The 25,107-nt window shown below is 42.4% G+C and overlaps 1 protein-coding gene across 2 annotated transcripts in view; it reads left to right on the forward strand.

Moving 5' to 3' along the window:
- CA10 (carbonic anhydrase 10) overlaps positions 1–25,107 on the forward strand; it is a 538,401-nt gene that overhangs the window by 410,812 nt on the left and 102,482 nt on the right. For both annotated transcript variants that reach the window (XM_003931317.4, XM_074388566.1), the window contains exon 4: positions 9,342–9,527. In XM_003931317.4, coding sequence (XP_003931366.1) covers positions 9,342–9,527 — 186 coding nt within the window. The remainder of the gene's footprint in view (positions 1–9,341; positions 9,528–25,107) is intronic.

Here is a 25,107-nt window from a genome sequence, read left to right on the forward strand (position 1 = left end):
TTTTCTATCTCATTGATCTGTCTAATATTAATGTTGAAGTCTCCCACTATTATTATGTAGGAGTCTAAGTCTCTTTATAAGTCTTGTATATCTAGGTATTCCTGTACTGGGTGCGTATATATTTAGGATCTTTAGCTCTTCTTGTTGTTGCATTGATCCTTTTATCATTATATACTGTCCTTTTTTGCTTCTTTCGATCTTTGTTGCTTTAAAGACTATTTTATCAGAGGCAAAATTTGTAACTTCTGCTTTTTGCTTATTTATTTATTTTTGCTCTCCGTTTGGTTGGTAAATCTTTCTCCATCCCTTTGTTTTGAGTCTTTGTGTATCCTTGCATGTGAGATGTGTCTGGAGGCAGCATACAGATGGGTTTTAGGCACATTAGTTGATGTAAATTCTTCATTATATTGATGCTCTTTACTTTTTGGTATTTTTTAGAAAGGCTGATACTGTTTGTTCCTTTGTATGTGTAGTGGTTCTTTCAGAAGCTCTTGTAAAGCAGGCCTGGTGGTGATGAAATCTCTGAGTGCTTGCTTGTTCACAAAAAACTATTTTTCCTTCACTTATGAAGCTTAGTTTGGCTGGATGTGAAATTCTTGGTTGAAAGTTCTTTTCTTTAAGGATGTTGAATATTGGTTCCCACTCTCTTCTGGCTTGTAGGGTTTCTGCTGAGAGATCTGCTGTGAGTCTGATAGGCTTCCCTTTGTGGGTAACCTGACCTTTCTCTCTGGCTGCCCTTAGTATTTTCTCCTTCATTTCAACCCTGGTGAATCTGACGATTATGTGCCTTGGGGTTGGTCTTCTTGAGGAATATCTTTGTGGTGTTCTCTGTATTACCTAGAGTTGAATATTGTCCTGCCTTGCTAGGTTGGCAAAGTTTTCCTGAATAATATCCTGAAGCGTATTTTCCAGCTTGGATTCATTCTCTTTGTCACATTCAGGTACACCTATCAAATGTAGATTAGGTCTTTTCACATAGTCCCACATTTCTTGGAGACTTTGCTCGTTCCTTTTTATCCTTTTTTCTCTAATCTTGTCTTCTTGTTTTATTTCATTGAGTTGGTCTTCGACCTCTGATATCCTTTCTTCTGCTTGATCAGTTTGGCTGTTAAAACTTGTGCATACTTCACGAAGTTCTCGTGTTTTTCAGCTCCATCAATTCACTTATATTCCTCTCTAAATTGTGTATTCTTGTTAACATTTCATCAAACCTTTTTTCAAAATTCTTAGTTTCTTTGGATTGGGTTAGAACAAGTTATTTTAACTCACAGAAGTTTCTTATTATCCACGTTTTGAAGCCTGCTTCTGTAATTGGAACTCACTCATTCTCCATCAGGCCTTGTTCCGTTGCTGATGAGGAACTGTGATCCCCTGCTGAGGGAGAGGTGTTCTGATCTTGGGCTTTTTGGGCTGTTTTCTTCCCTTCGTTGTAGATTTATCCATCTGTGGTCTTTATAATTACTGTCTTTGTAATTGGGTTTCTGAGTGGACGTCCAACTTATTGATTCTCAGCGTCGAAATCTGAGCAACCCATTGGGCCGACTAAAACAGCGGCGTTAAGATTGATGGTGCTTTTCTGACTCTGCACTGAGAACCGACGCTCCGAGGCACCGGCAAAACTGCCTCGGAGTTTTGACCGGTAATAGGAACAGACCTAGAGAAGAAGCCAAAACTCTTGGGTAAAAACACTAATATGATTGCATAATTGCCTGTTACAGGAGAGATTGTATTCTCTGATCCCCTGAATTCAAATATTGAACTCCTTAACCACCAGTACCTAAGAATGTGACTTTATTTGCAAACAGAGTTGTTATAATCAATTAAGATGTGGTCATGCTGGAGTAGCACATGCCTTTAATTCGATAGGACTGGTATCTTTATAAACGAGACATTTGGACACACGCGCGTGCATGCACACACACGAGAATGCCATGTGAAGACTGGAGTTATGCTGTCATAAACTAAGGAACATCAAGAGATACCTGAAGCTGGGAGACGCAAGGTTCCTATTACCGGTCACAAGAGTCGTGCTGGTGACCCATGGGGTTTCTCCGCTGGGAATCTCCTGGTGTGTGAACAACAAGAATTCATCTGAAAGTGTGGCGTCCTCTCATTCTCTGTACTTTCACTGGGAGCTACAATCCCAAGCTGCTAGTGATCAGCCATCTTGGATCTCTCTCCAACCCTGAGACAATTCTTAAAATAAATCTCTTTATTTTATGTGTGTGTGCATGTGTGTGTTGTCTTACATGTGTGTATGCATATATATGTACACACACACACACACACACACACACACACAATTCTGTTTCTCTAGAGAACCCTAAGTAAACAGTAAGTAATCCTAAACATCCTGAACTCCAAACTACTGTGAGGCTCCCACACTCTCAACCCACCTCTTGAAGAAAAATACTGTAAATATTACATTGTTAAATAATCAGCTGCACTGGGCATGAAGGCTCACACCAGTAATCCTAGCACTTTGGGAGGCCAAGGTGGGCGGATCACCTGAGGTCAGGAGTTCAAGACCAGCCTGGTCAACATGGTGAAACCTTGTCTCTACAAAAATACAAAAATTAGCCAGGCATGATGGTGGGTGCCTATAATCTCACCTACTCGGGAGGCTGTGGTGGGAAAATCACTTGAACCCAGGAGGGGGTGGTTGCAGTGAGCCGAGATTGCACTACTGCACTCAAGTATGGGCAACAGAATGAGACTCAGTCTTGGAAAAAAAAAAAAAATTTGCTGCACCATCTAACAATTTCCAGTGGTTAAAAGCATAGGCTTTAGAGCCAAAGATAGCTGAGGGCAAGTTCTGGCCCCCCACTGATGGCTGTTTGCTTCTATGGAAAGTGCCGCAGAAGCCAGGAAAGACAGGTATGCCCTGTGGGAGGCCTGCCGTCCATACGACGGTCTAGCCTAATATCTTCCCACTGAGAATAAGCAAATGGTGTCAAGTCCCACACCATGTTTGGTGCCGGGTTTGGTGAGGGAGAAATTGTGATGATTGACAGCGAAAGTTCAGGTTCAGAACTTGCCACCCTCAGTGACACCCAGTAAGGGTTCAAACAAAGATGTGCCATCTATTACGAACAGGATTGTGGCTGACTTTCAAAGAAGGAAAATTTTTCTTACCTTAAAAATGTAGGGACCAAATTTATTTCCCTCTAACAGGATGGTGTCACCAGAATGAAAAAAGATGACCCCATTTATTAGAGGCCCTGAATCACAGACTGCTGCAAAGCACTGTGTTTGCTATGCCAGGACATCTAATTTTGCAAAATAAATACACCAGTCATAAAATTTTTACTTTGCAAAAGAACATATTGCTTCTAGATGGTCTCAGGCTATCAAGATAATGTTGATTGGCATACAACCTGGACAGGCATATCTGTGGAGTACCTATTACCTGCTGCCCTCAATTTATCTAGCTCCAACCAGTCTCAAACCAGCATACATTCTGCGGGTGAGGAAACTGAGGGACTTCCTTGACCTTCAGGTTTCTCCAGGCCTCCTCCTGGGATGAACCTCAGCGGCCTAGTTTCCACTTATAGTCCTCTCTTTTCCTAAAAAAGACCCCACTTTTGGGCGTTAGGAATATCCTAAAAATAAATAAATAAATAATAAAAGAAGATCCCACTTTTTCTGAACTGCCTAAGATCTGCATATGCAGACTGGAGAATAAATGAAAATCCCCAACATATGTTTTTTATTTTTATTTATTTGTTTTATCTTTTATTTTATTTATTTTGAGATGGAGTCTCACTCTTTCACCCAGGCTACAGTGCAGTGGCCTGATCTCAGCTCACTGCAACCTCTACCTCCTGGGTTCAAGCAATTCTCCTGCCTCAGCCTTCCCAGTAGCTGGGATTATAGGTACCCACCACCACACCCAGCTAATTGTATTTTTAGTAGAGATGAGGTTTCGCCATGTTGGCCAAGCTGGTCTAGAGCCCCTGACCTCAGGTGATCCACCTGTCTCGACCTCCCCAAATGCTAGGGTGACAGGTGTGAGCCACCATGCCTGACCCCCCCAACATATTTTTTCTCTGAAATGAGCAAGGATACTTGCATTTGCTTACATCAGGATCATTAGTCTTGGAATCAGAAGACCTGGGTTTACAACCTGCCACTGTGATTCTGGATAAGTCACTGAACCTCCACCAGCCCCCACTTACTTCCGTTGCTGGTAAAATGGACATCACACACATCTAGCACCTTATTTTGCAGTAAATTAAGATAAAGCAAAAGAACTGTAGGCAGCCAGAGGCAACCTGGATATCCCCTGCAGCTTCGGCTTCTCCATTCTGCTTTGTTTCCTGTTCTGCATAATACAACTTTTTCCAACATGCTGTGCACCAAAGTCGTTCATTGAAAACAAGGTAATTAGCATTCGAGATAAAATGACACTGCTGCAATGTTAATTACTATAGTGCAGATGTACCCTTAGATATCATACATAACGTCGTCAAACCTTTATTTTTAAATTAAAGTGCAACAAACCATACCCTGGCTACACAGCTTTTTTTGATTAATACAAATTAAATGTTATTTCGGTGTCTAGGGGAAGAGTGGAGATAAGGGGGTGTTGCATTTAATTGTAAGAACGAATAGGAAAATAATAGCAGTTATGCACTGTCCATAATTTTATGCCCCATTCAGGTCTCTCTATAATGGAGTTTGAGCTCCAGGATGGCACAGAGAGGTCCTGGCTTTGTTCACAGCCACGCTATCCCCAGCTCCAGCTCCTAGCACACAGTTAAGGTCATTGAATGTTTTTGTGTTTTTTTTTTTTTTCCTGTGTAATTGAACAATTGAATGAATCAATGAAGACAGAGCCATGTGTGCAGAAGGGGTCTGGAAGTGGGAGGGAAAAACTGGAAGGCACACTGGTATATTGCTCCTTCTGATTAGGGGTTTACTTTGTGGCCTTCAGGATGATCTTGCATTCTCCTCACATCTAGCACCTTAAAATCCAAAATGAAAGGCCAGTGAATCACCACAAGGCACAAGTCAGCTCCAGTTCTTCATTATGACATTTAGCAAGGAACAGTATATTCCACCGGGCTCTGGGAATTGGGGAAGAATGGGGAAAATAGATCAATGAGAATCCTTCAATATCACCTAGGCGCCCATGCCATAATAGCCAAGGGTAAGGGAAGGAAGAGAATAAACATGTGTGAACATTGCATCTATTATTTAATTATCATGAGGGCAATTTTTACCAACCTTTTATCGTTGTAAAATACCTATGACATACAGTTTACCATGTTAAGCATTTTAAGTGTACAGTTCAATGGTGTTAAGTACATTCATATCGTTGGACAACCATCACCACCATCTGTTTCCAGAACTCTTTTTATTTTGCAAAACTGAAACTTTATACTCATTAAACACTCTCTCTTCCTCCCTCCCTCAGTCCCTGGCAATCACAATTCTACTTTCTGTTTCTATGATTTTGACTACTTTAGATACAGCGTACAAGTGGAATCCATTTACATTTAAAGTAATTACTGATAAGAAGAGACTTTGTCATTTTGCTATTTGTTTTCAATATGCCTTATAGCTTTTTTGTCTATCATTTTCATAGAGAAAATTCTGTTATCTTTATGGTTAAGAAAACTGGAGCTTCAAGAAATTAAGTAAGCCACCCAAGGTCACATGACTAACAAGAGGCAGACTGAGAATCTTTTGACTCCAGGGCCCCTGATTTTTCCACCTGCTGGTACCAGTGTGTTTCCCAAGTCCTGGGAAAATTCAGGCAAGCGTAAAATATAGTCAGTGCCTTGATTCGATGGGCAAGAATTTTCATGGGCACATTAGACATAGATGAAAGAATTTCTAGAAGTGCTAGGAAGCCCAAGATACTTGCCCAATGGCACAGAGCATGCATGCCGTAGGAACTCAGAGAGGTGTTTTTTGTTGCCTTTCCTACCACGGAATGTTACTGGATTGAATTCCATGCTTCTGTGCTTAATGTCATTTGAAGGGAATTACAGAGCTCCAGCCCTGCTCTGTGGGATCTAGTCCCCACAGCAGATGGATGCCACAGTACGTAGTAAGTGCTGTAATAATGTGTACACTATTTGACCTAGGATTTGCATAATGAAATATCTCTAGATTATTGAAAAGATTTATCCGTAAGGATGCTTATTACAGATTATTTTTTACAATAATAAAAACACGAAAGGAATGTACAGATTCCACAATCAGCTATATATTTTTACAAGGGAATATGAGGTAGAAATTTCAAAGTGATATTGCTAAAGAATAGTTAATGACATGGAAATACGTATGTTTGTGAAAATAACGTATAAAGTCTTATATAATACACATAGATGCAAATGAAAAGTCCTTTATTATGCATTTATAATGCACATATATAAAATGATCTCATTAAAATCTGGGTCTATCTATAGGTAGGAGTGTGAAAAGTATATCTGTATGTCAAAATATTATTGGTGATTACTGGTTAACTGTGAAATTGTGGCTGATTTTTCTTTCCTGAGCTGACCTATATCTTTTGAACCATATAATAATGCCTATGTATTATCTTACTAATTAGAAAAATAAGTTATATTTAGACATGGAAGTCATGTCAAACACAAACCTGTCGTGAACTATTGTACTGAAAAGGAAGTTACAGGAAATGAAAAGAAGACAAGTTCTGATTATCTCACACTAACTAAATATACATTTATTTGAGGCTAGAGAACAGGAGGGATGTCATTGGCAGGGATCATTTGGTTGTAAGGAAAAGAAAACTGGAGATTAAAAAAAAAATCTATTGGTAAGATGTAGAGTATTCGAAAGTAGAGTTCCGGCCTCTTGAAGGAACTAGAACAAAGAGATACAGAGATATCTGGAATTAATATTCTCTCCATTCCTTCCCTAGTGTGAGTTCTCCTCTGTCGCCATTGGTACCTCGGCCTCAGTCCCCTCTCTCTGGTCTGCCTTTCTCTCCTTAACAGTATGGTTGGGACCCACGTGACCTTGCAGTTCAGGAACTCAACAGAGATTATCCAGAGAGTTTTTGTTGATAGTTCCAGATTCACAGGAGAGAGATGACTGGCTTCGTGTTTATCAGTTCACTCTTGCTGCATAACAAACCACCCCAAAATGTAGAGACTTAAATAATTATTTAGCTCCAAGCCGATGGGTCCGTGGACATTTCTGATCTAGGCCAGGCTAAGCCGATCTCGGCTGGGCCAGTCAGCTAGTGAATCAGCCACAGAGGAGCCAGCCTAGGACGGCCTCTCTGGGATGGCTCTCCTCACCGTTGTCCCATCTCCTGCAGGCTAGCCCAGCCTCATTTACATGGTAGTTCACAGCTCCAGGAGGAAGTGAAGAAGCATGCATGGCCTCAAGTCTACTCTCCGGACTAGTACGTTGTATGCACCACACGCTGTTGGCCAAAGTAAGTGACAAGGCCTGCCCAGATGTGAGGTAGAGAAGTAGCCTCTTATCTGGATGAGAGCAGCTACAAAGTCACATAGTCAGGAGCGTAGTCACGGGGAGGGGAAGAATTCCTGCCATTTTTGTAAACTGCACATCATCTCTAGGAGCCCAGGCTGACATGAGCTCCACGCAGTCGCTGTACCACATTTCCATTCCCATATAATGCCACTGGTCAATGTACCAGGGGAAGGGGAGTGTGGGGAATCCACTGTTTCAGCCTGGAAGTGACACTTGCCGTGACCCCTCCCAGCCCATGGCCCCCGCCAGTCACATGGGCTTCATTCTACAGTAAGGTGGCAGCAAACAAAGTGAGTCACTGGAGTATTTGGTGAGCGATGTGATCTCTGCAACAGTGAACAACCCAAGAGCTAATCATTCACAATACCAGTGTCAGAAAGGTAGGAGGGGACAGGTAAAGGAGAGTGCTATAGAGCATATATATGAAAACCATGTCTATTGAAGGTATCAGAAGTTACAGAAGCCTTCCAGGAAATCACTAGGGCTGAAGGCTTGGCCCAAAGAAGTCAGAGTAAACAGGAAGAAAATCCAAGTAGTTCAGCATCCCATAACCTAGAAACACTCCTAGACTCAGTCAAAATCTCTCCTTAGCTCTGGGGGTAGAATCTAGAGTCTAGATTCTACCCCCAGAGCTAAGTCCACCCAAGAGAGTAAGAAAGTTGAGTTTCAGTGGGAACGAGTGTTCTAGAATCAATTGTGGTTGGAAAGTGCTAAGGTCACAGTCAGGAAAATGAAGCTGAACATCAAGTCCAGCAAGGAAGGAAAGAAGGAAAAGGGATGCCAAGCTTGGAGAGGCTGAAGCGAGATGGAATCAGGAATAAGGAGTATGTCTGGGAATCAAAGACATTGGAAGCTTGAGTGAATCCCTTTAGTTTAACACTGAGGCCCACAAGCTGTGAGGATTCCGAACGTTGTCTGGTTGCAGGGCAGGAAAAGGACCTACCGAGACACACCAGACAGGGCACTTGAGAATTCAGACCCAGGCTTTCGGTCTCCCATTAGGGTCTGCTTCTATTCACTCATTTTCTCTTGCCTGTCTCATTTGGCCTTCTTAGTATCTCACCCCTTACTAAATGCTTTCTCCAATTTCTTGTAGCTTTAGAACTCTTGCAGTATCTTTACATTCCAAATACATATAGTAAGAAGCACAAGTTCATTTTTTTAAATCATTATACTTTAAGTTCTGGGGTACATGTGCAGAATGTGTGGGTTTGTTACATAGGTATATACATACCATGGTGGTTGGCTGCACCCCACCAAACCATCATCTGCATTAGGTATTTCTCCTAATGCTGTCCCTCCGCTATCCTCCCACCCCGAGACAGGCCCCAGCTTGTGATGTTCCCCTCCCTGTGTCCATTGTTCTCATTGTTGGACTCCCACTTATAAGGGAGAACATGTGATGTTTGTTTTTCTGTTCTTGTGTTACTTTGCTGAGAATGATGTCTTCCAGCTTCATCCATGTCTCTGCAAAGAACATGAACTCATCCTTTTTTATGGCTGCATAGTATTCCATGGTGTGTATGTGCCACATTTTCTTTATCCCGTCTATCTTTGATGGGCATTTAGGTTGGTTCCATTTTTCATAAGATCCAATGTACAAAACATTAGTCACAATTGGTGAAAAGTCTCCTTTGAATTCTTACCTCAAATTCCTAAGGGATAATGTGGTTTATGCCTCACAGAAATTACCATAGATCCCACGTATACCTTCTGTGGCAGCTGCCACTCCCTACTCCATATGTGGAATTAGCCCATCTTCCCATCAAGAGGAAGCTAAAGGTGTTGATCCAAGCACCATGCTGGGTTTGGGGAGGCATAGAAGAAGGAGGGCCTTTCTTGACCTGTTGCTGGTTGCCTTGCAGGTCAGTGGGACCATGTACAATACTGGAAGACACGTATCCCTTCGCCTGGACAAGGAGCACTTGGTCAACATATCTGGAGGCCCCATGACATACAGCCACCGGCTGGAGGAGATCCGGCTACACTTTGGGAGTGAGGACAGCCAAGGGTCGGAGCACCTCCTCAATGGACAGGCCTTCTCTGGAGAGGTACGTTAGTCTGTCAAAGTACTAAGGTTAAATGTCAACTTATAAGATTGGGTGCTTGTTTATATCCAAGATGGGATAACATAACAAAGGGAAAGATTCTCTCTAATCTATGATGTGAGAAGGCCCATGCCTTCTTTCTCCATCTGTCTTTTGCAGATTGACATGAAAGTCAGTAACAAGCTTCTAGTATTGCCCAGGGAAGGCTGTAATGAAACTGGCTCTTTCCTTCTAGGACATGGGTGCAGCTCTCTTGAGACTCATGCGCGATGATATTTCTAGAGTGTTATTTCAACCCCAAACCCTCACCTTATATATATAATACATCTTTACTCATGCCTACCAGGGTGATCGGCCTCTCATGTGTCACGTATGAAAACACAGATTCCATCACTTTTCTTTTGAATATAATGAGTCATATTTGCATAAAACTATAACACACTGTGAAATAAGTGTCAGGCAACTAAATAGTTTGCCTGAGTTTCTGCAAAATGGAAATGTCACTGTGTGCCACCGTCAACCCAGGCAGAACTCAGGCCACAGCAGAGAGCCCAACCACAGTTTCATTTATTGGACAAGAGCTACAGTGTAAACAGTTGTCATCTGTGGTGTGACACTTCACAAGCAGGGTGCAGTTAATTTGATCTGTTTTACCTCCATTACACTGGAGGGTGTTTATGAACCGGGGATCAGGGGTCCTTAGATGCCAAATGCCCTGTAACTAGGTTTCTGCTTAACAGTCCTCAATAACTGATGTCAGGAAGGCTTTGAAATTACAAAAATATGTATCACATGTGGCCTTTTTATTTTTTTAAAAGTCGTGTATAAATCTGGCCTTGTTTTTAGTGTGTTAAGACCAAGCACTAAGAAATAGACCTGCAATCTTAATGAGTCCAGCAGCCAGATTTTAATGTGCATTCAAAATGCATCACTAAGAGCCTGCCTAGGCACTCAGCTAGTTACCAGGGATACAGAGATTTAAAAAAAAAAAAAAAAATTCCTACCACAGAGAAGCTCAAGGAGTGCTATACTCAAGTCATTAAAGTATAATGTCATGCTGTAATGGAGACGTACAAAGGCCCTGGAAAACTCAAGGGAAGAAGGGACAAATTTTGCTTGAAGGGGTCAGGAGAAGCTTCACACAGAAGGCACCCTTTGAACTGGGCTATAAAGAGAGGCAATAATGAGCAATTGTAAGATCATCAGCTTTGGAATCCAATGACCTGAGTTTTGTAGTCTTGCTTTGATACACATTGTGTGATCTTCGGATGTTACTTGGGCCTTCTAAGGCACAGTTTAGACATCTTTAGAGGTTATTTTAAAAATTAAGTGAGAATCCAGATGTAAGCCTACTGAAAGTATTCAATGATTGATAGACAACAATGATAAAGCAGGAAATGAGGGCTAGCGTGAGCAAAAGCCCTGAGGCATGTCAGGGTAGTGTGTGCTAGAGAAGCTGCATAAAGATTTCATCTAGCATTTTATCTGTGATCTATTAATAATGCCTGCATAGACAATAGGGTTGAGCTACAGTATGGGTCTCTCTCCTGGATCTGTAGGGGAAAAAAATGCTAGGATTGATTAGGGATGTCTGCCAAATGCATTGTAATGCAAGGCTCCCAAGTTGCCGATTCTGAACTAGAGTACAAGAAGAAATATAATGAAAGCAGGACCAAAACTCACAATATGAGCATGACTGGGTACTTCCAGTCTGAATTAGAGAATATTCAAAATTAGATGAACTCCTCTTAATAAGTTATTTTAAGATTTGTAATTATTTTATCTATTGGCTTACTTGCTCATTTTTTTTGGTTGCTATTATTTCTTTTTCTCCCCCATATTCTATGATATTCTAGCACCTATCACAACACTGCCTCAGAGTATAAGTATCTGTTAAGTGAATGATGGAAAACATATAGATGTTTACTAGGCTAAAATTCTTGCATTGTATTATTCTTTAGTGTCACTCATTTCTTTAGTATGTGATAAGGGTCCTTTGTAACTTATACATGAAGCACGATTTTAGAGTAAATGAGTGCTTCCAAAACCCTTAAGGGAAACATAGAAATTTGATCTCTTAGTGTATACATTTTCCTAGACCTACCTCAGTCCACAGGTATCAGGTGCTCCAAAAGAATTTTCATACTAGGCTTGTGAAGCACTTCCACATTTGGACATTATTGTATGTTCCCAATGAAGAAAGCATTGAGTAAAGAAAGCATGTAAACAGGGTTGCAAATCACGATTAACTGGGAAGCCTGGTCAAATATTTTCCTCTCATTCCTTCCCCAAAACAACTGAATCAGAGTCTCAGGGAATAGGGTCCAAGTTTGCACATTTGTAAAACTTCCCCCAAGAGATTTTGGTTAGCGACCACTGTGCCAATTTTAGGTGAAACTGCCTGAATTATCCCAGTTTTCTACCCAAAGGGGACTTAATGAAATTATACTGCAAAAAAGAAGGGGAAGGAGCACACATTGGTCATTGTCCCCTGGAATTGGCAAGGCTGGGGTGCTATATAGATGGGTGAGACTTGGAGAATAGCTTCCCAAGTAGGGTGGTCACATGCACACATCCAGTGTTCCAAGGTAGGCTTGAGCACTGGCTTCAGCATAGGTATAATTAATTATACCTTGCCCTGGATAGACTGAATTCATCATATCACATTTGTTTCCAACCCACTCAATGTCAACCCACATAGATGAACTGTATGGGTTTAGGTGCAAGAGACCAGAAGTTTGAAGTCCTCAGAACAATGTTATATGCAAAGTAGTGGGAAAAACATGACCTTTGAGATCTCATTTAAGAATTCAGTGAGCAAGAAGAGTTTGGCATCTTCTAGGTAGCATGAGGGAAAACACCTAGGGCCGGTAGGTAGAAGCTACAGAAAAAGGGAATTCAGCTATGTGTGTGTTCTAATGATGAAATGAGTTTGCCTCTAAAAATTGTGACTTCCTAGTACTGGAATTTTTTTTTTTTTTGAGAGAAATGGTCTCACTCTGCTCACTCTGTTACCTAGGCTGAAGTACAGTGGCACCATCACAGTTCACTGTAACCTCTAACTCCTTGGCTCAAGAAATTCTTTTGTCTTGGCCTCCCAAATTGCTAGGATTATAGGTGTGATTCACTGCACCCAGCTCCATTACTGGAATTATTAAGCCTTAAACAGAACTTGGTGACTCCTTAAAAGTGACTCACATCCGAATGAGCAGTGGAAACTGTCAGTTTTAATGTATGTTCTGATACTGAAATTCTACACAATTCATAAAATTTTTAGGGGGGGAGGGGTGGATTTAATCTTGCTGTGTCACCCAGGCTGAAGTGCAGTGGCATGATCTCAGTTCACTGTAACCTCCGCCTCCCGGGTTCAGTCGATTCTCCTGCCTCAGCCTCTCTAGTAGCTGGGATTACAGGTGCATGCCACCAAGCCTGGCTAATTTTTTATATTTTTTAAGTAGAGTTGGGGCTTCACCATGTTGGCCAGGCTGGTATTGAACTCCTGACCCCAAGTGATCCACTCACCTTGACCTCCCAAAGGGCTGAGATTACAGGCATAAGCCACCACGCCAATCCATGATTTTCTTATAGATATTTCCTTCAATTGTGTTCTACTTAGGATTCACCTCAGTAAAAGTCAATATATCTCACCCTGAAGGTTAACTTTTTTAAAAAATGAATTTCAGCTTTTATTATAGATTAAAGTATACATGTGCAGGCTTATTATGTGGGTAGATTGCGTGACTCTGGTTAACTTAATTTTTATTTTGTGCCACCTTTAAAGCCACCTTTGGCCTCTATTTTTGGCTGTCCTTCGAGAGGACCCAAGTAGATACTTCTGGCAAGAAAGCATGTGTTTATTTTGTTGACAGTGAATAATCCCATTGCCATCTGCCCTATCTATCATTGCTGATCGTGATAAGTCAATTAATGCCAGGCATTTTCCTTGGCACAGCGCAACAGTCGTTATCTGAAGAGCTGTAGATTAATTGCAGTCTTGTCTAGTGAGGTTATTGTAATTGATGGTAATCATTTACCTTGTTTTATAAAGCTGCGTGGATGTATGACACAGTCAGTAACTGCATTTTTACAAAAATTACTTATGTCCTACACAGAGAACTCCTGGATTCCTTGTTGGGGGTTGGTGATAAATGAGCACATTCAGGGATTCAAATGTCTCCATTTCTTGAAGAAGGAAAAATTAACTGTTTTTAATAAGTAAGACCCTTAGCTTGCTAATCATGTCTAAATGGTTAGATTAATGTCCAGTATAACGTAGGGTATTTATGAAAAGAAGCAAATACATTAGCCAGACAAAAAATATTTGAAAAGAATCATGCCTTGGATTCCATTGAAGTAGTGGGACTAGACAAGAAGAATCTTTCTTCTTTGGGATAAATTGGACAAGTTCATTTAAAAATCCTTTTAAGTTCTTTCCAAGGGGGCAGAGGGGTACGCCGAGAACTGTATTAGCTGCTTCATGCAAAATCTACAGCCAGTTCCTCCTGTTAATTTCATCCACTCATCACATGACTCTCGTGCTTCTGCTGTGTGATAGGCTCTGAGCTAGGCATGGGCCAGAGGGCAGCTTCTGCCCACAGACATGCAAAGTCTATCGAGGAATGTGTATATTGACATTATCACATAATGTGGATTATATTCGAGGCTTATTCCAGAAGGGGATTATGAAATAGCTCTCAGTGGATAACATTAAGGAAAGAATGGGTGAGTAGCTGTGCAACCTGACCCACTTGCTGCTCCCTCTGAAGGCAAGGTAGAAACACGTTGACCTTTCTACATCTCAGCCTCTGGAATCTTTGATCCGGCTCAAAGCACATCTGAGAGAGGGAAAAGTCCATAGATGTTGCTATGGTGATGTAGATAGGATGTGTTTAATTAAAAAGAGAGAATTAAAGTCATCTGTAAGATATGGGGCTTTCTCTCCCTCTCTCAGTGGCTCTGAATGAGAAAAGAGAAAACAATTATCTCAGAACCAACAACTGAAACTAAACAACAGAAAATGCAGGCCTTGTCCTCTTCCAGGAATCAATTATTTGCATCCTTGAGAAACTGGCTTCACTAAAGCAACACAAATTTGTAGGAATACGCAACTAACATCAAATTGTCCTGAAGTGTGCTAGTGTATGAAAAGTGCTGAGGAGAACATCCTTGAGAGCCAGGGCCCCATTAGGTATTGAATAGCTTGTAGGGGGTTCTCAGGCAATCTAATTAGCACTTTGCTGCTCAGAGGACCTGGTAGAGATGCTCTGTTGGTGTTCCGTTGGCACAATTGGAGATTGAGAGGGAATGAGGATTGGGATGTTTAAGAACAGGTACATGGACAGTACATACAGGAGTGCTACTTATATGCCATGGTAAAGCTGTTCCCTCGACTCTGAATGCCAGCCCCACCTCCCTTCCCCCATCTGCCACAGTCCCCCATCATAGCTTCCAAGCCCCTTTCTCTCCTCCCAGACAGGAAGTTGCTGCCTCCTCTTGACTTCCAGAAGATCCTGTGTACTCATCTATTACAGGGGTTTACAAACCATCCCCTGTGGGCCAAATCCAGCCTAGGAGCTAAGAATGGTTTACATTTTTAAAGGATGCTATTAAAAAGAGAGAGACTGACCGACCATAAGCAGCTTGCGAAAGTCAAAATATTTACTACTTGGCCTTTTTAGATTATATTGCCCATCACTGTGGGTTTTGTAACTGTTTAATCTCACTTCTATGGGAACCACAGTCCTCTGTTGACGGGAATTTTATATTGATCATTGCTGTATTCCCAGCACCTCACACATTGTCTGGATATGAGGATAGTCAATAAATATCTACTGAATGAGGGAATACATGACCTTGGTAAAACTCTTAAGGACAAGATCTATTCATCTTTGCATGTCATGCACCTAGCACAGTACCTTACATACAGTCAGTGCTTAAGTGGTGTTTGTGGAAGGAGTCATTAAATCACTGAGTCAACAACTCGGTCAACCATTTGTGTCCCAGGAACAAAAATCTTACAGGCTTTTTTTCCCCCCTGAAATTCTGAGGTATGTTGCATTCACTGACTATACAGGAAATATACAGCCCCATTTAAATTGAAGTTGGAGCGTTTTAATAGAGGCCACCCAAAGCATTACATTCCATTAGAAACTGTAAAAGAAGACCGGGCGCGATGGCTCATGCCTGTATTCCCTGCACTTTGGGAGGCCAAGGCAGGCAGATCACAAGGTCAGGAGTTCAAGACCAGACTGGCCAACATGGTGAAACCCTGTCTCTACTGAAAAATACAAAAATTAGCTGGACATGGTGGCTCGTACCTGTACTTTCAGCTACTTGAGAGGCTGAGGTAGGAGAATTGCTTGAACCGGGACCTGGGAGGTGGAGGTTGCAGTGAGCCGAGATAGCGCCACTGCACTCCAGCCTGGGCTACAGAGAGAGAGACTCCATCTAAAAAAGAAAAGCAAAGAAACTGTAAAGGAAGTAGAGTGGTTCAGTTTGCAGTTACTACTAAGAGGTATCCTGGAATTTCTCTGGGAAAGAAATATGCTTTGAGAAATTTAAAATGTATTTAGAAGGGACCCATCTAGCCCTATCCTAAATGCGGTAAAGGGAACAAAAGAATTGAACAACTAAGCGCTACTCTGGAGGGATTTAAGGGCCAGGGGAAGGACAAGGCACAGGCTTGAATTAATTAACGTGCAGCACAATCTAGAACTCACCCAGTCATACCCACAGGTGACTGCAGAATCTCACTGCGAACACTTGGCCACTGTTTACATGCTTTGTCATTTACCTTCATTCGTTCATCCAGTTAACAAATACTGATTGAGTATCTATTATGTGCTACGGTGAGTAAAACAAATAAAAATGTCTACCTGTAAGGTGCTTACAGTCTAGCGAAGGTAAACAGATAATAAATCATAAACATAATCCCTGAGCACATTTACATGTTAATTTAGAATATGCTAAATGCTACAGAGACAGAACTAGAGCGAAATAAGAGAGAGCTGAGATTGAGGAGTGGGAGTGAGCTACAAGTTTAAATAGCGTGGCCAGTATGTGCCTCAATGAGAAGATGACATTGGTGAAGTTGCCAGGGAGATGATGCCTGGGAAAGGACATCCCAGACAGAGGCAATCACCAGTACCATGGTTCTGAAGTGGGAGGGGGCGTTGAGTGTGCAAGGAAGAGCGGAGGAAGCATGAGCACACATGGGAGTGATGGGGCGGGAGGTTAGAGAGGGCACAGCAGGGCCAGGGGCTGCTGCAGACCACGGGGGTCCTCTCTACGTGCACTTTGTATGGACTTCGGTTTTTACTCCGAATAAATTCCAAAGCACAGTTACAGAAATTCTCCCATTTGACCACTAAACCTCAGGGAGGTTTGCTCTCCATGTTACCACCTTCTTGGGTTAACAAAGGCCCAAGATTATCCAGGCAATCCATAACCAAGATTGGACTTAATGCAGGTCTTCTGATTCGGAACACTGCCTCATGTAGCCCACAGTTTATCCATAAACCCAATACAAATGATTACTCATCTGCTCTGGACCCTAGCTTGGTAGGGAAATTCGAAGACTGATAGGCCATAGTGCCTGCCTTTAAGGAGCCTCCAGTCTAGTAGAGGATCCTGTCTTTCCAATCAGACTGTTAACTCCCTACAGTCGCAGAGTTGGTTGTACTTTTCAACTATCTCCCCATGCCCATAATGGGCACTGGGTAGGCATTGCTAAGCAGAGATCAAATGAGTAAATGAAGATAATTTAAGACTGTAGCTTTCAAAGTACCTAAACTATGCCCAATGTATCATGAATTAAATTCTGTAGTCATAACGGCAAACCTAATAAAGTTGTCAATATTAAGAGGTTCTAGAACTTTTTTATGTTAAATTATGTTAACTTTTTTCTGTTAAATTACAAATACAAGGTAAATAAAATGTTTAGTGTACCTGGGAGAAATAATGGAACAATTGAGAGCCTGCGTACCAGAAAAATTCATTTAGAGTCTTCATTTCAGCCCCGGAATTACTCCTAGGATCAGACTAGGGAGCTTTGCCCATGCTAGACATCAAAGTTCTAGATTCTAGGAGCCAGCCCCACCTAGAGTGAGCAAACTAGCCTTCGAGAAGGAAAGAAAACAGGCAGAAACTCAGATGGTGGCAAGGTGCATTACAGCGATACCAGCAAGCAAATGGTGACTCTGATCCAAGGAGAAGAAGATCTCCCTCTGGACATTTTTTATAATTACTTCTGGGAAAGCGCAGCCCAATCAAGTCAGCAGTTCCTGAACTGCCAGTATTAGTCACTAGTGCAGCCTGAGAGAGCGGACGTTGCATTAGAAGACAGCCTCCTGCGATCAACTCATTATCCCATCGACTTCAGCCTAATCTGCATCATAACTCTCACCTGGACCCCCAGGATGGCATGTAACTGCCACCATCCTCCTCCCCTTGCCTCTCATCTCCCGGCTGATGTTTCATCCAAAGCAAGGAGGGAAGTGTGACATTACAAAGGACGATATTAAAGACAGGCATTAACTGGAATTTGATCAGGGTCCTGCCTCAGACCGGTCACCATGGAGACCATGGCTATTATCATTTTGCAAGTGTGGAACGAGGCCTTCGTTTATTTGGTAGCCAATGACACTGCAGTTCGAGGGATGAGTATCGCTCACAACGCTTCCGTGAACCAGCTGTGTTTTTTTTTTTTTAACTCATTTCCAATGCCGAAGGAATAAAATCAATTGGAAAAGAAAGTGTTCAGTAAGAATGACCTATATTCATCGTGACTCTGATATGATCAACAGTTCATGAAAATTTGTAGAGGTTCCGTGAAAGGTCACATCTCTCACTTCAAGACAGAGACCTGAACTTGGAAAGGACAAAGCTACTCCAAGTCTCCCTCTAAAGTGACAGTGTCAGAGGGAGGAACTTTTGAGGCCATCTCTTCCAGTGCACTTGCTCTGTGTACAAAGGAAAAATAACAAACGTCAGAAAGGGCAAGAGACCTGCCCAAGGTCACTGAGATTTAGCCACAGAATTAGGACCAGAACCCAAGTTGCCTGACTCTTAATTGGGGATTTTTAATTTTTGAATCCCTGGATTCAAAAAACCTTTTTAGGTCCCCTGGTTTAGTCACCTCATAGAGCAAATAGAGCCTGAGAATCAGATTTCCTGCATTTGTGAGCACAGCCCCATCACAGGGCATTTATAGTCAGCCTTAAAATGGCAAAGACATTGGCAGATTGTTTTACAAAACACAAGCCATGGTGAGCATCCATGAAGAAACAGATCTAGAAATCACCAAATCCCCCCTGAGAAAAGACCACCAATGTGAGAGCAAGCCGTAATAGTGCCCAACTGAGATAAATCTGAGAATTAAAGATTGGAAGGCTAAAATATCATCTTTTTTTTTCTTTTTTTTTTTGAGACGGAGTCTCGCTCTGTCACCCAGGCTAGAGTGCAGTGGCAGAATCCCGTCTCCCTGTGACCTCCGCCTCCGAGTTTGAGTGATTCTGCTGCCTCAGCTTCCTGAATAGCTGGGGTTACAGGTGTGCACCACCACGCCCAGCAGTTTTTGTATTTTTAGTAGAGACAAGGTTTCACCATGTTGGTCAGGCTGGTCTTGAACTCCTGACCTTGTGATCTGCCCACCTCAGCCTCCCAAAGTGCTGGGATTACAGGCATGAGCCACCATGCCTGGCCAAAAAATATAATATCTTAAACATTCCGCTTAGGTCTCAATACGAAAAGGCAATCATACTATTGCATCGAGAACCTTAGAACAGAAGCAATGCTTTTGTGCAGTTTAAATCTCCCCCGCCCACATTCCCCAATAACCCTCCAGAACAGTTCTGTAATATTAAATATAAGTAATCTAGATAATAATATTGCTAAATTAAATCATTAGATGTCTAGCCGCTCCATGGATGTGCTGCTCTACAATTCAAAATAAAGCCGTTTAAAACCCCCGGATTCATTTGCTCTGACATATCGATAAACTTCTGCTGAAACAAAGCTAATCATTTCAATGGTACCGACTTAATTGCTCGCCAGTTGACAGATAATAAACAGACCTGAGGATTAAAATATGAACTAATTACTGTACTCAATTCCATTTACTTGATTTCATGTTCCATTAATTTTTTGCATCATTTCTGGTGGAAGCTTTAGATTTATGGTTGCCCCAAATGAAATATGCCACTTAGTTGCCTGTGGCATGCTCGTGTTCAGAATTGGCTGGAAAGGGCAGAATTCTGGGCAGTAAATATTTAGCCAAAGCAGCCTAGGATATAGTAAGTGAAGGTAATTATCTGTTCCCAAATACCAGCCAGAGTCAGTCTCTATAAATCTATCCCCATCTTCGCAGTAAAAGGGCAATAGTAGGGTTACTCTCATGATTATTCATGATTATTGGATTGGCTGGTGAGAGGCAGACTCCAAGAGCAATTGTTGGCCTGGCCTGGAAGGGGAGCTGTGGGGAAGCAGGAACAAACACACACACTAAGGGGAAGGACAGTGGCCTAAGAGTTGGACACTTGGGCCACCAGACAGAGGGCAACATTGTGACTTAGAAGATCTGACTTCAACACTCCTCTCTGCCACTTACTAGCTGTGTGATCTTGGAAAAGGCAGAATTCAGTAAATCGCTTTGCCTTTTTGGGTCTTTTAAACTGGAAAATGGGGCTTATGCAGGTTCTCTATATATTATAGGGTAATTGTGCAATGCAAAGAAAATTCTTCTGTGATAGGGCTTTTTAAGCCATAAAGTGCTGTACAAGTCAGCTATTGGCTAGCTAATAACTAAGTTCTAAGGTTCACCTTGGAACTCATCTAGTCCAAAGCCCTTGAAGATAAGGTATATTAGCATAACCACAGTGAAATAAAAGGACTTCCACCATCAGCTGTAATTTATTGAGCATGTACTGCATCTCAGGCATTGTGCTTCGGTCCTGATCACAGCCGGTCCCCACAATAAGCTTGTGAGCTGGCACTCATTCGCCTCATTTTATATTCACGGAACCGAAATCTTGAGAGGTTAAAGAACCTGCTTTCGGTTGCATGGTTGGTCCAGGGAAGAGAACCCGGGTCTCTGACTCCAGCTATGCACTGAGTGACCTTAGACAGTCACCTTACTTCTCTGACTCTGCCACTAAGTAGCTGCTTGATCCTAAGTCCATTCTTCTAATCATAAGTGCCCAATTCTGTTACCTGAGATGATCTTTCAGTTCCTCTCAGTTCTGCATTAGCCTTAAGAACAGTCTGCACTTTTTCTAGCTGTAAAGTGAGACAGGAGCCTATTTCTCCAAGTGGTACAGCAACGCTGTGAAATATGACACAGCATCATTCTGTGTTCCTGCTGAGGACCGTGGCTTCGTTTACCTTCCCCTCCCAGACGGACAGCTACTGGGAAGTTACATACAGATGTACAGTTATATTTTCCCTCTCTTCTTTATAACAAGCAAGGCATTGTATTTCTGTAAATTTGTGTATAAACACATCTATTTGCCTCTGCAAAGCACAAGAAACCATATTCCTTAGTCTCAGAGGTAGCTTGGGTGAATTCATTATCTTGCTTTGAATCTATTTGCTGAGCTAGAAATTTCTGGACTTGGCCTTGGAAATGAATCCTGCAGGAGCTATTTGGCGAAATGAGCTTAGCCAGGAGGATTTAAATCACATTCCCAGCCAAGAAGAGGGGGGAAGGCTCAGGGGCCACCAGATATCTGCATCAGGACTTAGCATCCCAGCACTAGTTTTTCAAATCAAATAATTGTGCCTGCTTTGGGAAAGACTGATTGTGTGTGGACTCAAATGGCCACCCCAGAACAGCTGCTGTTTCTGTAAGGTCCTCTGTGGGGGTCAAGCATTTCCTGTCTGTTACAGCTGCCTCTCTAGGGCTAATACGTTCCCATGGCCCAGGTTAAGGGCCATGACCTATTTGCATGAGCAGCTGTTAATTGTGGAAGTGAAAATTGGTGGAATTATTCATTCCTGTGTTTGAATCCTGGCTCTGTCAGCTGTGACCCTGGACAATTTATTCAACCTCCCTGTGCCTCAATTTCCTCATTATTGAGACAAATATGAATGATGTCCATGCTACAGGGTGGTTTCCCCCAGCTTTGTTGAGGTATAGTTTGCATACAAAAAAAAAAAAAAAACACAAGAATTTAAACTGTAAAATGTGATGCTTTTTCACAGATAAATAGTTGTGTAACCCTGACCACAATGGTCTAGAACACTTCCATCACCCCAGAAAGTCTCCATGTTCCTCTGCAGTCCTTTCCCTCCATCCATAGCCCCTGGCATCACTGATCTACAATCACTAGAGTTTTGCCTTTCTTGAATTTCAATCCGTGAATGTATACAGTACATAGGCTTTTTGTTGTTCTTGTTGTTGTTGAAGTTGTCATACAGTAGAACTGACTTTTTTCTTTTGGCTTACAGTTCTCTGAAGTTTAACAGGTAGATAGATTTGGATGACCATCAGCACAATTAGGAGACAGAACAGTTCCATTTCATAGAGTACTTCTACGGATTAAGAGGATCAATGTTTAAAAAAATACTCAGTCTAGTTCCTTGCACAGAATGAGTGCCCAAAAATGGTGGTTTTTATTAGCAATAACATGCTTCTTCAAGCTGCATCATCTGTGGGCCACATTTTTTTTTAATAATTTCAACTTTTATTTTGGATTCGGAGGTGGAGAACATGTGTAGGTTTGTTGATTGGGTACATCTCGTGATGCTGAGGTTCAGATATGCATGATTCCATCACCCAGGTACTGAGCATAGTACTGAGTACTTGCTTCCCTCCCTTTCTACCCCTCCAGGAGTCCTCAGTGTCTGTTGTTGCCATCTTTACGCCCCTGAATCCCCAGTGTTTAGCTCCCACTTATAAGTGAGAACATGCAGTATTTGATTTTCTGTTCCTACATTAATTCACTTAGGGTCATGGCCTCCAGCTGCATCTATCTTACCGCAAAAGGCATAATTCTGTTTGATGACTGTGTAGCGTTCCATGCTGTATATCTATAGCGTTCGCGTTTCCATCCTCTATCCACATCTAACAAGAATCCAGAGCGTCTTCCATGCAGGAAGTGAAATTCTTAAAAATTACATAGCTGGGCATGGTGGTGCGTGTCTGTAATCCCAGCTACTCAGGAGGCTGAGGCAGGAGAATTGCCTGAACCCAGGAGGTGGAGGTTGCGGTGAGCCGAGATCGTGCCATTGCACTCCAGCCTGGGTAACAAGAGCGAAACTCCGTCTCAAAAAAAAAAAAAAAAAAAAATTACATCAGCAGTTGTGAGTTGGTTCCTGATACACTTATTCTAAGAAGATTGGTTGAGGGCCCTTCTGAGTGCTGTTTTCTTATCAGTGTCAGTGCTCCCTGCTGTAGGGCTGCCAGGAGAAAAAGCCTCCTCCTCCTCTCTCTTCTGCCTTCTGCCATGGGAGGACATAGCATTCCTCCCCTCCAGAGGCTGCAGCCTCCACCAGAGAACTGAGCCGGCTGTGTTGATCTTAGACTCTCCTGCCTCCAGAACTGTGAAAAATAAATTTCTGCCCTTTATAAATTACCCCATCGCCGATATTCTGATATAAATGGACTAAGACACTCAGGCCTGCAGAAGGCAGTAAAGCCCCTACTAAGCCCAGTTAATTGTGGAGAAAATGCATCAGCTTGAGGTTCTGCAAGGAAGCGCCCTCCCCTTCCTGGCCTCCAGGTGATATCCTTCCCTGCCCCCAGATGGCAGTTTATTCTAGCAAAGAAGACCAGCACATAGAATATTCCTCATTCCTTGTGAGTTTGAAGCAAGGCCCTGAGCTGTCTAGATAGCACGATCACCTGCCTTGCTTTGCCTGAATAGTCCAGGTTGACACCAGTTAGTCCCGGTATAACTAATATTATAGTACCTCCTTTCACCTTCAGAGGTGCTCCAATTTGCACAGTGAATTGTATGATCACCCTAGGACTAGGTGACCTTTGCCAAGCCACTTAATCTCTCAAGATCTCCTTTCCTTCATCCAGAAATGAAAGGATTAGAGTAGCTCTTCCAGCACCAAGAGGCCTAAGGAAGTAAAATACTGCATAATTTTGTCATCACTTATCAACCATTGATTGAGGAGTTACAGTGCTCTCTTGAGGGTCAGAAACATCGACGTGTAATAAATTCATTGCGTGATATTGGAGAGGTTCCCCTACCTCGTGAAGATTGAGTAGATACTTTGTAACCACCCTCATACCTCCTTTAAGGTAAAATCTTGGGAAATTAAGTCATTTGATGTAACATCAAAAAGTAAAGTTTAGATTGTTCTGCTCACTTGGATGTGTGACTTTTTCTTAGTACAATGCTTAAAATATTGAACCTCCTGCTCCTGCCACTACCATACTAGTAGCATGCACTCGCACACGTGTGTGTGCCTGCACACACACACACACACAGTCACACAGCCTCCCACACACACAGTCACACACATACACAGCCCCCCACACACAGTCACACACATACACAGCCCCCCTTCACACACAGTCACACACATACACAGCCCCACTTCACACTCAGTCACACACATACACAGCCCCTCACACACAGTCACACACACACGGTCACATACACAGCCCCCCCACACAGTCACACACATACACAGCCCCGCACACACAGTTACATACACACAGTCACACACATACACAGCCTGCCCCCCACATACACAGTCACACACAGAGTCTCACACACACAGTCACACCTCAGTTATTTTGCACCTCCCAGGTAAAATGCCTCTGTAGTGAATAAGGTATTATACTAGAAACTCTAGGTTCCCCTTGAACCATTTTGATTTGTATAATTAATTACAAGTTAAATGACTTCTCTGCACTGAGCACCCCTAGGAAGCAACCCCGGGAATTATCAGCGTCATCCACTTAGGTTTTTTTTCAATTCTGGTCTTTAGAGAGCAGAAACAGCAAGAAGCTTCTGTCACCTCCAACTCCTCCGTGAATCCTATTGGTGTCGGCATTTAGCCTCCTTTGCCATCAAACAAAAGGGAGCATGTTTCTGCTCCAAAAAGCAGTTGCAGGCTTTGCTTTTAAAACCTCAGGGGCATCCAAACACTCCATCCTGCAAAGTTCTAGTGCCGCTTCTGGAGTATTCATTTAGCTTGATTTACATTATTTTAATTGTCTTAGGGGTGTCTTTACTAGCTGGAGGGTGGTTTTTCTCCCTTAATTAAAGAACAAGTTGATTCCAAAGCACTCAACAAAACAAGCCCCTTTCAAACCCTGTCTCGCCTGTCAGTTTCTCCTGCTGTTCCGTGTCTTCTGAGCGCTTTTCGGCTTCCCAGCCTCCCTGCCTTCTCAAACTGGAAACGAGACGAGACGGAGCAACAGTGAGGCGAAGTGTGGCTTTCAGCGGAACCAGCCAGGCCTTGGTTTCAATTCATTTAATTTCCCAGAGCATATGGCAATTTGGGGAGGACCAGGTAGTGTTATCTCTATCTCATAGATAGAAAAGCTGTATTGTCAGTAAAATTCAACAAAAATTCATAGAACTAAGCCAGGAATTGTGCTAGCTTGGGACTGCACTCCTGAACA

Source organism: Saimiri boliviensis, chromosome 17, assembly GCF_048565385.1.
Source record: "Saimiri boliviensis isolate mSaiBol1 chromosome 17, mSaiBol1.pri, whole genome shotgun sequence".
NCBI classification, from domain to species: domain Eukaryota; kingdom Metazoa; phylum Chordata; class Mammalia; order Primates; family Cebidae; genus Saimiri; species Saimiri boliviensis.